Source organism: Phocoena sinus, chromosome 17 (assembly GCF_008692025.1).
Source record: "Phocoena sinus isolate mPhoSin1 chromosome 17, mPhoSin1.pri, whole genome shotgun sequence".
In the NCBI taxonomy this organism is placed as follows: Eukaryota; Metazoa; Chordata; class Mammalia; order Artiodactyla; family Phocoenidae; genus Phocoena; species Phocoena sinus.
The window spans coordinates 52,652,626-52,665,058 of NC_045779.1; the positions used below are offsets into that span (position 1 = coordinate 52,652,626).

The 12,433-nt window shown below is 41.1% G+C and overlaps 1 protein-coding gene across 1 annotated transcript; it reads right to left on the bottom strand.

Moving 5' to 3' along the window:
* Window positions 1-5,564: 5,564 nt before the first annotated feature.
* KCNV1 (potassium voltage-gated channel modifier subfamily V member 1) lies at window positions 5,565-11,463 on the bottom strand. The gene is made up of 3 exons (XM_032610315.1): window positions 10,822-11,463; window positions 9,452-9,981; window positions 5,565-6,151 (listed from the first exon to the last, which is right to left on the bottom strand). The coding sequence occupies exons 1-3, from the start codon at window positions 11,286-11,288 to the stop codon at window positions 5,640-5,642; spliced, it is 1,509 nt and encodes a 502-aa protein (XP_032466206.1). The 5' UTR covers window positions 11,289-11,463; the 3' UTR covers window positions 5,565-5,639.
* Between the last annotated feature and the right edge of the window lie 970 nt (window positions 11,464-12,433).

Genomic DNA, 12,433 nt, shown 5'->3' on the forward strand with positions numbered 1-12,433 from the left:
CATGGCAATGACATCTCTGTGCAGCATAACTAATTATGGTGCACTTAAGTCACAATAATGATAAAAGTGTTTCTCAGGATATACAATTTTTCTTTGAGGTAGAGAAAAGTATAAGCAGATTAGAATTCTCTTTATAACTTTTTTAGGCTGTAAGGGTTTACTGGGGGAAATCATGTGCTGTGAGTGGGGTGCTGTGGACAGAGGAGGGAGAGGATGACTACCAGCTGCTATTCTGAGAGCAAAGCAACAATGAACAGTCTAATTCATCTACCAACTCCCTTTTTAAAGTTTTTATTCAGAAAGAGAGGCCCATGGAATCCCTGGAGGGGCTCCTTCTGGATGTGCATGGTGAAGCAGACCTGTGCATTTCCAGGGCTTGACTGTGGTGGCTGTGAAAATCCAGCGTTCAGATCTCCTCCTGAGGGCAGCATGGTTGACTGTTGGCTTGAGCTGAGTCCCATATCTAAAAGAGGTGGGGCTCCTTAATGGGCTACTTTTGCTCAGGACTCTCCATCAACTCTGTTGAAATTTTCTTAGAACTGGGTTGTAATCAGAGACTCTTTTTACCCAATCCTCTTCTCTCCCTCTTCTTCACAGGTGTCAGATTAGCATCATGGTTTGAAGGTTCTTCCCATTTTCTCTAGATTCCTCCTCTTTATTCTTCACAGGCTTTTTCCCCCTACAATAAATGTCTTGCACGTAATTACAGTAATCAGCTGTCTTGGCCTCAGCTTCTCAGAGTACTTGATCTGACATAAGTTTTTGGGATAATATCAATAATTTGGTATTAAATGTGCTAATCATGAGATATTTATTGGATGCTCAGGTGTAGACATTGAATAGGCAGTTATGCACACAAATCTGAAGATGCAAGAAGTGAGAAGAGAGGTCTAGTCTGAAGACAGAAATTTGAGAATTGGCCAAGTATCAGTGGTATTCAAGCAATAAAACAGGATGAGTTGCCAAGGTAGTTATGTAAATATAAAGAAGGAGGGGCCTGAGGATTAAGCCCTGATTGGCCCTCTCAACCAGAAAAGATGAATGGGCAATGAGGTAGGAGGGAAATCAGGAGAGTGGGATGGGCTGCAAGTCAAGTGAAGAAAGTTTTTCAATTATAGTGAAGTCTATAATTAACCTTGTAAATGCTGCTGATGGATCAAGCAATATGAAGTGTGAGAATTGATGACTGGATTTAGCAATTACAGGGTAATGGCTGACCTTGAGAAGAACATCTTTAGAGGAGATGTAGTGGTGGGAGACTGATGTGAGTGGATTATCAAGAAAGAATAGGGAAAAAAAAGTGAATATAGAAATGCAGAGAGTGACTAGAAAATGCTCTCAAGAAGTTTTGCCATAGAGGAGAGCAAGGAATTGGGTGTTTCCTAGAGGATGAAGTAGATTCAAGTTTTTTGTTCATTTGTTTGCTTTTGTTTTTAAGATGGAAAAAATTAAATTATGTTTTTTTCATGATAGGAATGATCTACTAAGGAGGGGGGAAAGAGATGGTATAGTAGGGAGAGGGGAAAGGCATTCTGAAGCGATGTCCTAGAGTTAGAGGGAAGAGTGGACAGTTCAACTCATGATAGAAGGAAAGGCAGATTGAATATGCACAGATGGAGGTAGGTGGATAAATGTGGGTGCCGGCCCTTGTGGAAAATCTTTTCTAACTGATTCTATTTTCTGAGTGAAAGTGGAATCAAAAGGAGGTGTTAGAGGTTTATATTTATCTAGAGAGTGAATAGCTTCAGGAATTGCAGTATGATTGCCTTGCAGCATTAAGAACCCATTTGGGGTTTAGGCATGAATGTAAAATGAGAGCAGTCAGCACACATTGGTTTTTTTCTGTAATCACGATCAGCTCTGCAGGGACAGCACAAATAGGCACTGGGCTGAATTTAGTTAGGGTTTGGGTTTTACCAACTGAATACCTCAATGGAGTTGAGGTCGTAAGCAAGAGAGTGATTTTATCACAATGCAAAAGAGGACATGAAGATGGTGAGCATCTCAGTTATCCCATTATCACTAAAGAACACCACGTAAGCAAATGCCAAGTGGAGTTTGTGAGTAAAATTCTCCTTAGGTGACATTTTTATTCCACATATCAGCATGGCTCGAAGACAGGTGCGGGAGTCGGGGTGCTTTTGCAAAGCGAAATCACCAATGGAAGCACTAGAACACATCATTTGCCAACTGATAGCGTCTTGGACTGAATGGCAGGATTGATAAGGCAGAGATATTAATGGCTCATATTTCAAAAGAGCAGGCTTTTCATGTTAAGAAAATGAATCAGTGGAAATATTTGTCAAACCAGTAAGCTTACTCAATGATAATGTTTTGCTTAGATAACTTGGGCCAGCATGTATATTTTTTGCAAGAACTAGTCAAAAGATTTTCATGAGAGCAAGAATTCCACATTGAAACACAGCACTGAGATTTCTACCTCAGTTAGCTTCTTTGTGCATTTAATACATTATGCTTTATACTAATTTGCTTTAAAATGATAAATGCAACTATTCTTTGTATATATAGGAAAAAAACCCAGTAAAACATGAACAAGATGCCACTTCTACCAAACATACCTCAATAATTTCTTAAAATTGCTCTTTTAGGTACTCAAGCATTCCCTCTGTGCACTCAAATGTTTTTAATTAGTGTTTTTTAAATAGCCTAAAGCTAATAATTCTATTATTTATATGTCCAAACAAATTAAATATTGTTTTATAGCAATAATTCTTAGGTTTTTGACAAACATCAATTTTTTTAGATGTTGGGATATAAGATTAACAGAGTTCCTGCCTTGATTTGTTACTTAAATTTGGTCTGCTTATATGTATAATTTGTTGAACATGCACCAATATTTTATATAACGGCAAGGTTGACTAAGCAGTGATATTTGAAAATTTCTTTATGTATAATTTGTTGAACATGCACCAATATTTTATATAACGGCAAGGTTGACTAAGCAGTGATATTTGAAAATTTCTTTTGAAATGTCCACATCTCAACAAAATTTATATAGCTAACATACCATGTTTCTGGAGAACATGTTTAGAATCTTCTGTGGTAGGAAAAAATATACGTATAATACATATAGTTTTTTCATTTTTTTCACTTTCCAACTATTATTCTTAAGGTAATATTTCTTTTTGTCTAATAATGACCACACGATGTGACAACTGTTCCTTAACAGCTCCATTCTACCTTGAGAATAAGCTGATACTTTTCTTAAGGCATATTGAACCTCTCCACCTATGAGAAATTGGCTTGCCTGCCTGGGAAGGGAATCCCTAAGCACAGGTTGTGTGGGAATAATGAAATCTGTCATATGCCTTTTAGGAGTATCATTTTCAGGGTCCAGCCGATTGGGACTCATTCTTTGGTTCTGTCACTCATGCATGGGCTGTGTGAATTTGGGCCAAGTTACTTCATCTTTTTGTGCCTCAGCTTTGTTGTCTGTGTTCCCCCTCACAGCCTTGAATAGAATGTTAAATACAAGAGAATAGGGCTTGGTCTGATTTAACAAAGAATCTGTAGTGCCCAGCATGCAAATGGGTCCTGAATAAATATTTGTTGCATGGGTAAATATATGAACTATATAACTAGAAGAGTATAGCGATAGTAATTATATAATAGGAATATTTTGAGGATGCAGTGACATAAAACATGATGAATACAGAGCACAGTCCTGGATCAGAGTAACTCTCTTACTGGGGGGAGTTCTAGATAAGTCAGGATAAGTTTGCCTTCTGTGTCTAATCTCTATTTCCCCTTCAGATTGTGGATGGCATATTTATATTAGGACAGGTGGCCCTGTGCCATACTCTAGCACCTGGGAACTGTGTAAGAGGAAAAATATTTACTACTACACATATCTCTTAACTCTTTCATAATATTTGGGAGAAGTAGAAACAAGCCAAGGGGATTAAAGGATTTTAGCATACAATCTAAAACTCATGTTATCAATGAAGATGTTTTTAGAAGTTAAGCATGCATACCAGAAAACTAGAGGTAGCATATATGATATTTCATTGATTTTAAGATGCATGTTTTAAATTTTTACATGTCCAAAATCTGGACACATTTTACAATCAATGGCATCTTACAATTGATTGGACTTTCTTTTGTTCTTTCTTTCCTTTTCTTTCTTTTTATTTTGTCTTTCCTCTTTTCCTCCTTTCCTTCTTTGTAGTTCATAATATAATAGGGTATCTTAAATAGATTTAATAAAATATGGTACAGACATATATTAAATTTGTCTTTCTCAATGTTTATTTCTTATCATAGTGCAACTCTGGAAAGGGGCTCTTTTTTTCTACTTTCCCATCCCATGAAAATTTAATACCATAGATATACTCTATATCTGTTTATGTATTGCATGTATATTTATTTTATGAATAAAAAGAGTAAGATATTTTTGTCCCCCCACCAAGAAACAATTTTTATCCCATTGGGGACACTGTTACACCCATTAAGAAGGCAGGTATGAAAGTGATAAATCTGAATTATTCTTAGTTTTAAAAACCTCATTTACTGGAATATTGGAAATCATAAACTAATTCTTAGGCTTAGGTAGAGCTATTGGCTTTAATTATATAACAAACTGACTAGAAATTTTATTATTATTATGAATGACTGTCAAAATGCGTGTAAAGTTTGAACATTTGCTATTTACCCCAACAGTCAGAAAGCTATCCATAATATTTTTTGTTAACAAATAAAAGATCGTCAATTTCACCCAGTGGTATCATTCAACATATCATTCTCATATTATGAAATAAGACTATTTAATAATTTCAGTGTATATACATTTAGGATGTTCACTACTTCACCTTTACTTACAAAGTCATGATTTTAAGGACATAACTTGAACACTACATCAATAAAGAGATTTTTTTAAAGACCATCTAGTTTCCATGGAATACTAAGAGATACCGCCTTTATGCTGTACATATGCACTCAGTGGGGAGGATGAAGATGCACAACTCTTGAAGCCTTTGGGTAGCAATCTTCTACCGCAGTCTAAGCAGTTTTGGGTTTCTACCTCCAACCGTAATGATGGCATACAGAGCTCAGTCCATTTGTGATCGGTCATCTGCACCAGAGGAAAGATAGGGACTCAGTCTATGACCATCAAATCAGGCTTTTCTCTTGAAAAGAGAATTGTTATATTCAACTGTTTTAACTGATGGAGAAAGGAGGGATTTATTTACTTGGAGAGTATCTTTAAATGGCAAAGTTGTCCAGTGTGTTCTTAAATGTTCACTTATCTTTTCTCTGGGCTATGCAGTTTAACTCCCATCTTTTAAAATTAGTGGTGCAAAAGATTCTAAAAATTAGTGATGCGTAAAACATTTAACTTTGTTGTATGCACTGCAATATTATTTGGTATTTGACAATTCAGACATGTGTATATTGGCCTGGTTGCGTTAAATGGATATTTTTGAGACTCAAATGTGAAAAAACAAAGTGTTGCTGTTTTGGGGGATGTGAACTATTCTAGTAGATCAAGCAACGTACGAACCAAATGAACACAGGTAGTACTCAACAGAGACTCATCAGCAGTGTACAGACATCCATATCAAGGCTTTATCCATCAAGTCAGTATTACACAGGCTTTTGTAAATAAACTGAAAGTGAATTCAAAACCAGAAATCATCTCCTCCACTGCTCCTAGTACTTGCTCTTTCTCTGCCTTTTAATCGAAGCATCTCCATGATACTCCGGGCATAGACATCTCTCAAGTTAACACTGATATATGAGTCAGTGGCTATATTCTTGGTAAGTTTCTTCAGAGCCTCACGCTGTCTAACAGCTGCTTCCTTGAGCTTTAAGGTGAAGTAGCAAGCAGAGAAGCGGTCGTTAATAATAGCAATGGGCAAGGCCAAGACAAGGATTCCCGATAAGATACACATGAAGGCCACGATTTTGCCCGTGGTGGTGTCTGGTCTGATGTCCCCATATCCCACGGTAGTCATGGACGTTGTGGCCCACCACCATGCACAAGGGACACTTGTGAAGGTTGTGTCGGGAATGCTCTGCTCAGCAAAATATTCCACAGTTGAAAATATAGAGATTCCTACAGACAGAAATAGGAGCAGCAGGCCAACTTCTTCGTAACACTGGGTGATTGTCATTCCAAGTGAGCGTAAGCCTGTAACAGAACAATTGGTGTCAGTCATGGGCAGCCCTCCTCTCTTCCTTCGTCCTTCCCTCCCTTCCCTTCTCCTTCCCTGCTACCCACCCACACACATGCATTTCACATTTAATATGGCTCCAGCATTGGGCAATGTTCTGGGGATATATAGATGATAAATTATAATCTTCAGGAAGTTCTTAGTCTAGTTGATGGGGCCAGATTGAGAAGGATAGAAAAATATAAATAGATTCATTCACTCACTTATCATTCATTAAAAACCTACAATTTATACAAAAGAAAGGTGAGAGATGAGTTGGAGGGCAGGCAGGGGACGTTTGATAGGAGTTTGTACGTTATACAATGGGAAACTTTGCAGCATTGCACGTGGAGGGGTCTCTTGGTCAGGTCTGCATTTCAGTGCCTCACCTTAGCACACTTTTCTAATGAAGTTTTATGTTGTCTCCTTATATTTTATGTGTCTGTTTTTCTCACCTTCCTGATAAAGTTTAATACAATTAGGGGCATCATTATCTGAAAGTCAGAGGAAGTAAAAGATGAGAATGAAGTGAAGCAGCAGAAACAAGTTAGGAATCAGTGACAAAATTGACATAAGAACATCAAATGTACATGCGAGGACATTCTCAGAGGTGTAGCAGGAGGGGTTCCTGCACTCCCATGGCACCCATTGAAATTTTTGTCCTTAATACCAAAGCTATAGGAAACTATCTCCCTTGAATACATAGAATTTCTCCTTTCCTGTTGGGAGACAGACCTGAATACAGACTATTGCTCCATTGTGAAAAGGTACAGGGGACTGGAGCCACTAGGGAATTCACTCACTATGAGGCATAGGTGAATTTCCCTTTGCTAATTCTGAGGATTCTGCAAGACAGACCCAGGAGAGTCCAATCCCACCTCTGATGAGACTAAACCCTCAGGATAGTAAGAGGAGCCCATTACAGGATCGTGATTTGAATAAGGTATCTAACTCTAGAGAGATACTGACTAAAGTTTATCCACATTTCGAAGTCATATTAACATGATGTCACAATGATATGGTCTCAGAAGTCCAGAGCAGTGCCTCTTGGAATCACTTTTAAATTTTTATTCACTCACTGGAGACTATTTTAAATACATTAAAATACTATTTGTGCTCTCATTATTTTGAATTTTGTTCTTGAAATTTTCAGATGTTCTTGAATTATTAGCCAGCTATTTTAAAATACCAATGAATATAACTTTGAGGTTTAACTTCAAAAGACATTTAAAGAATATCTTTAGAATACCTTTCAGGAAACTGGCCTTGATATGTCTGTATTAAATTGCATTTCTGAAATATATTGACAACATATGAAGAAATGCATAGTGTTTGGGAAGGTTGTTTTCATTTCAACATTCTAAACATTTCATTTTGTAAAGAAACAAAGTGGCCTGAATTTCTGCATGTTACATCAATTAACTCAGATAATCCTAAAAAATAATATGAGATAGATGTTATACTTGTGCCATTCTACAGGTGAGCAGATTGAGACACAGAAAGGTAGCATATCTAGTACAAAGTTACTTACCAAAGACTTAAAATTAGGCTGTCTGGTCCACCCATTGTCCTCCTAACCATTATTTTATAATACTTCTCAATTTTTATTTATAGTTAATACATAGGGGAATATGTGATCTATGTCTATATTTTGCTAAATGTAATGCTTTAGATAAAATTGTCAAATATTTATGCAACTGTTCATATCTTTTCAATAAATTAAGGCTTTATTAATCCTTCTACTTGCCTTAGAACTGACAAAACCTTTGAAGAGGTGACATTGTGGAAACATTGACATTATTTTCTTTTTCCTTTCTTTTGGGGAAAAAATGTATTCTTTACTGGGTGTTTTTAAATTGAATCCTGTGAAGAGTTTATAAATACTAGAAGAAAGCATCCCATTATGTGTGTCAGAAAACAAAGAGTGGTACTTCTAAAAGTTGTTGGAAACCCCGTTATCAAATCCCTGGTATATGAGACTAGCTAGGAAAATACACTACTAAAACTATATTAGGAGAAATCGTAGTTTCCTCAGAGATGTGTGGGAAAAAACATATCTGAGGTTAATTTCTCCCTATATTTATAGGGAGAGACAACTACCATCAACTCCTTTTAGGTGACCAGTCAGGCATATATCTAGGGAAATAGGTGGGAATAGGACTCTCTAGTCAAATTATTTATATTTATATGTATCATATGAATATGGCATCCTACTGCAGTGTCTCTTAAAGTGTGGTTCAAGACCACCTACATCAAAACTAGCTTGTTAAAATGTATGCTTCTGGATCCAACCCCCCAAACTAAAATCTGACTCTCGGAGATTGGGGCTCAGAATTTGCATTTTAACAAGGTTTTCAAGGGATTCTTGTTTTCATTAATGTCTAACATAAGGTAACATATATGTGCTCCAGAACATCTAACAGCCGGCTGGGCCGGCCACTGAAAATCATTGCCCTTGGGGATGCAAGCATCATCTTTAATGGATTTGTGTGATTTCCTCTGACATTGCCTAAAATTTTCACATATAATTGTGTGTGTGTGTGTGTGTGTGTGTGTGTGTTGTGTAGAGATTTTTCTAGGGAGAGTGTTCTTTAGATCTTCAAGGCTTTATGATACATACAAACAGCTAAGGAATTCCCGTTACCGTCTCTCTTGTGCCTCCCCAATTAGGGACAAGAAAATTCTCAGATACTAGACAAAGCATTTAATTAGTGTATTTTGCTTTCTTCCAAAGCAAAATTTCCATTGTTTCTTCAAAAATCATGGGAGGGCCACCAGTGCCCAGTCATCTCTCTTTCTGCATAGCCAGAGAAGGCCCTGGAGGACTTTCTCTTCTCCCAAGGAACATGTGTGATACTTCCTTGGACACAGAAAAGAAACTGGCTTACGTTCCTATATATCACATATAATCTGTGCATATCTTTTTATGTGCTGTTTATGCATATTTTATGTAGAACCTTCCAGAAACACAGTATCTTTAATTTTTGTACATCTTCTGGGCACCTGGGTTAAAATAAAGTTAACGTATGGTTAAATTGTTTCTCAAATGTCTTAAGGAGAGGAATTGTGTGAGAGGCAGCTTGTCCTCTATACCTGTGATAACAACCTCAAGGTTTTGCTTTTCAGTACCTTTCTGGAGATCATAATTGGGTGAAATATAGGAGTTGGTAGTTTTGAGTATCAATTTAGAGTCAAGAGTCATTTCCCTTGGACCATGGTCAAAGCACTAATGCTTAAAAACAATGGCAAATTAAAAGGCATCAATGAAAACTGAATACCTGTGGAATGCCTGCCCAGTTTGAGCATGCGCAGAGCCCTGAGCAGCCTCAAAACCTGGACGATGCGCCCCACGTTTTCCAGCTCCTGTGTAGTCTGGCTCCCACTCAGGCTCTCTACCAGAAGAGTGATGTAGAAGGGCAAGATGGCTAGGAGGTCTATGATGTTTGGCACCTTTCTCAGGAAGCGGCACCTGTCCCGCACGCACAGGAAGCGCAGGACAAACTCCCCGGTGAACCAGCTAATGCACACGTACTCCAGGATTTCCAGCAGCTGCAGGTCCAGCCAACTTAACTCGGCTGACATCAGAGCCATGTTGACGATGGACACCGCCACGAAGATGATGGATATGACCCCAAAGATTCGGGCAGCTGTGGAAGACCCCGGTTTCTCTAGGATGTTCCAGAGCTTCTGGCGGACGGTGGGGCAAGGTCCTTGTGAGAAGTCCTGTTCGCTCTCATGTTGACTTTCCTGGTCTTCTGTGTCCTTCTTAAAGTCTAAAGTTTCACTCAGCTCCTTTCTTCTGAAGTATCTTTTAGAGAAGACAACTTGGTGATTAGTCTAACTTTTTTTAAAATACAGAAGTAAAGAGAATTAAACTTGGCAGTGAAGTCATGCTTTTTATTTCAGGAAAATGCAGAAAATGTTCATTCATATTTTACCCAGGCTTTCTTCCCACAGTACTCAAATGTTCTCATTTAGGATTATTGTTTTTAAAATGGTACTTTCATGGTAGAAGTTTATACAAAAGAATTTATACATCGCAAAGCTACTTTAGATTAAAGCATTTTATCACCCATTTTTTCTTGTAACAGGAACAGAAGTTTGAGATATGTAATTTTTTTTAAGGTGGCTAATGGAAAGGTATTCATGAAGAAATGGTAGTAATAGCAAAGTAATAGCAAAATAATAGATCACCAAAGTCCCACAATCATCCACAGTCAAAGAACCAACTTTCTGCCTTCTGTATTTAAAGCAGTTCTTGTCCAAGTTTTAAAAGTTAGTGTCCTAGGTTTGATAAACAATAGCGCTCTCCACTGAAACCTACATCCCTATACATGCATTTTTTGGAGCATAAGATTTCGGACTCATTTATTTAACCACCAAATATTTATTGCAGGCCTGACCTCTCTTGACTTATAAATGAATTAGCATACTGGAAAAAGGAGAAGGTTCAGAAACTTCCAATCAGAAGTTGGCTTTGACACTTTCCGGCCTCCACTGCCACCCCACCTTCTAGCTCCGAAGTGGGCACAGGTATTCTTAAACCTGGCTTGAGCGAGGCTTGTGTAAAGCCTGAAATCTTTCCCTCTGCCGCCCTCTCTCCACCGCGCCCGCTGCCCCGCCCAGCCACCAAGCGCCTCGAGGGTACCTGTCCCTGCAGCAGGAGTCAATGCTGAGCTCGTCGATGCCCCAGTATTGGATCTCCTGGAGGAAGGAGAGCGCGCACAGCTGCTCCATGACGTGCAGGCGGCCGGTGCGATAGTAGTGCAGGACGTAGCGGAATGCTTGCGAGCTCCGGTCGAAGAAGTACTCGTTGTCCACGGGGTTGGCGTCGTCACAGAGCTCCAGGGGGCTGGGCACGGCGGTCAGGGCCCCGGGGCGCCGGCACGAGGCCACCACCACGGCCAGCTTGCCAAGGCGCGTGTGTGGGAAGCAGGACAGAGCCTGCTGCGAGAGCACAAAGCGGCTGCCGCCCACGTTGACCGTGAAGCTGTCCCCGAGCGCCAGGGGCTCCCCTTCGCCCTCGCTGCAGAAGACGCTGGAGTCCAGCGAGGTCAGGGAGGCGCTGTCCAGCGGCGAGTCCGGCGACGCCCGGCCGCGGGGAGGCAGTTCCATCCTTGCCGCCGCTGCCGGAGGGCGCCACAAAGTTGGGGGCGGTGGCACGTCCGGGATTTCCCGGGCTCCGGAGGTGGGTTCCTCCCACCCCCGAACCCTTACTCCCTCCACCCGCCTGTGCTCGTTCTCCCTCTCGCCGCTAGGGAGCTGCGAGTGCGCCGTAGCAGCGCACAAGTGTCTGAGCGCCGGGTCTGGGAGGAGCGGAGGGGTCGCGCCCAGGGAACTGCTCAGGTGTGGACCAAGCCGAGGACATCCGCAGGGCACACTGCCGGTCGCCGTGGTCCTTCCCGGACTCAGTACCCCCTCCCCAGCTTTGTAACTGAGATCTCCAGCCCGGGAGGTGTATGGGTTGAAGGCCTCCCTGCTTGGGGGTTGGAGCGGGAGGGGAGGGGAAGGGGGAGGGAGGTCTACAGTGGAGGAGGGCACGACGAATCTTGGAGGAATGCAAGCAAGGGGAAGGGCAAGACTCACTCCCGCCTGCAGGAGACCAAAACGAAAAGTTCAGAAGGCAAAGGAAGTGGTAACCGGGTCTGAGTCTTTTCCAACTTCAGGATATATATTCCTCTCTCTGCTTTTGCTGCGCAGTTTCACAGGCCTCCCAGGGAGTGGTCGCTGGGGATGCGCGCACGTGGGGGAGGGTGACCTGGGTGCAGGGTCCGAGTCATTTGCTCGCATCCACTCTCATTCTAGTCTGTCACTCACGCTTCGTTTTATTCTCCCTCCTCCCCTAATTTTTGACCTCCTGGTTGAGAAACGAGGACAATTAATGGTGACTTTCGATTAAGTCCCAGTGAGTAACTGAGAATTAGGGGTCACCATTGCCAGCTCCCGTCACGTGTTGAGGCACTTTGCGCCCTTCGGTTTAGGCTTTTCTGTCGCTACAAGTTTCCCGGAGAGCAGGTGTTCTGGGGGCATTCTTCGGCACACAGCGGAGCTGTCATTTTAGGAGAAGGGAAGGCAAAAAGACAAGGACTAGAACAGGCGTGGGCTGGGGCAGGAGTTTAAATAGTAACGACGACTCGGTAAAGGGAGAAGCCGAGCGTCGTGCCCAGGTGAGGCTAGAAGTGCATCCACGGGGCCCCTGGGTGTCGCGCCCCGGCCAACCTGTTGGACACGGGGCGGGAGCGAGGAGGAGGGCAGGGTGA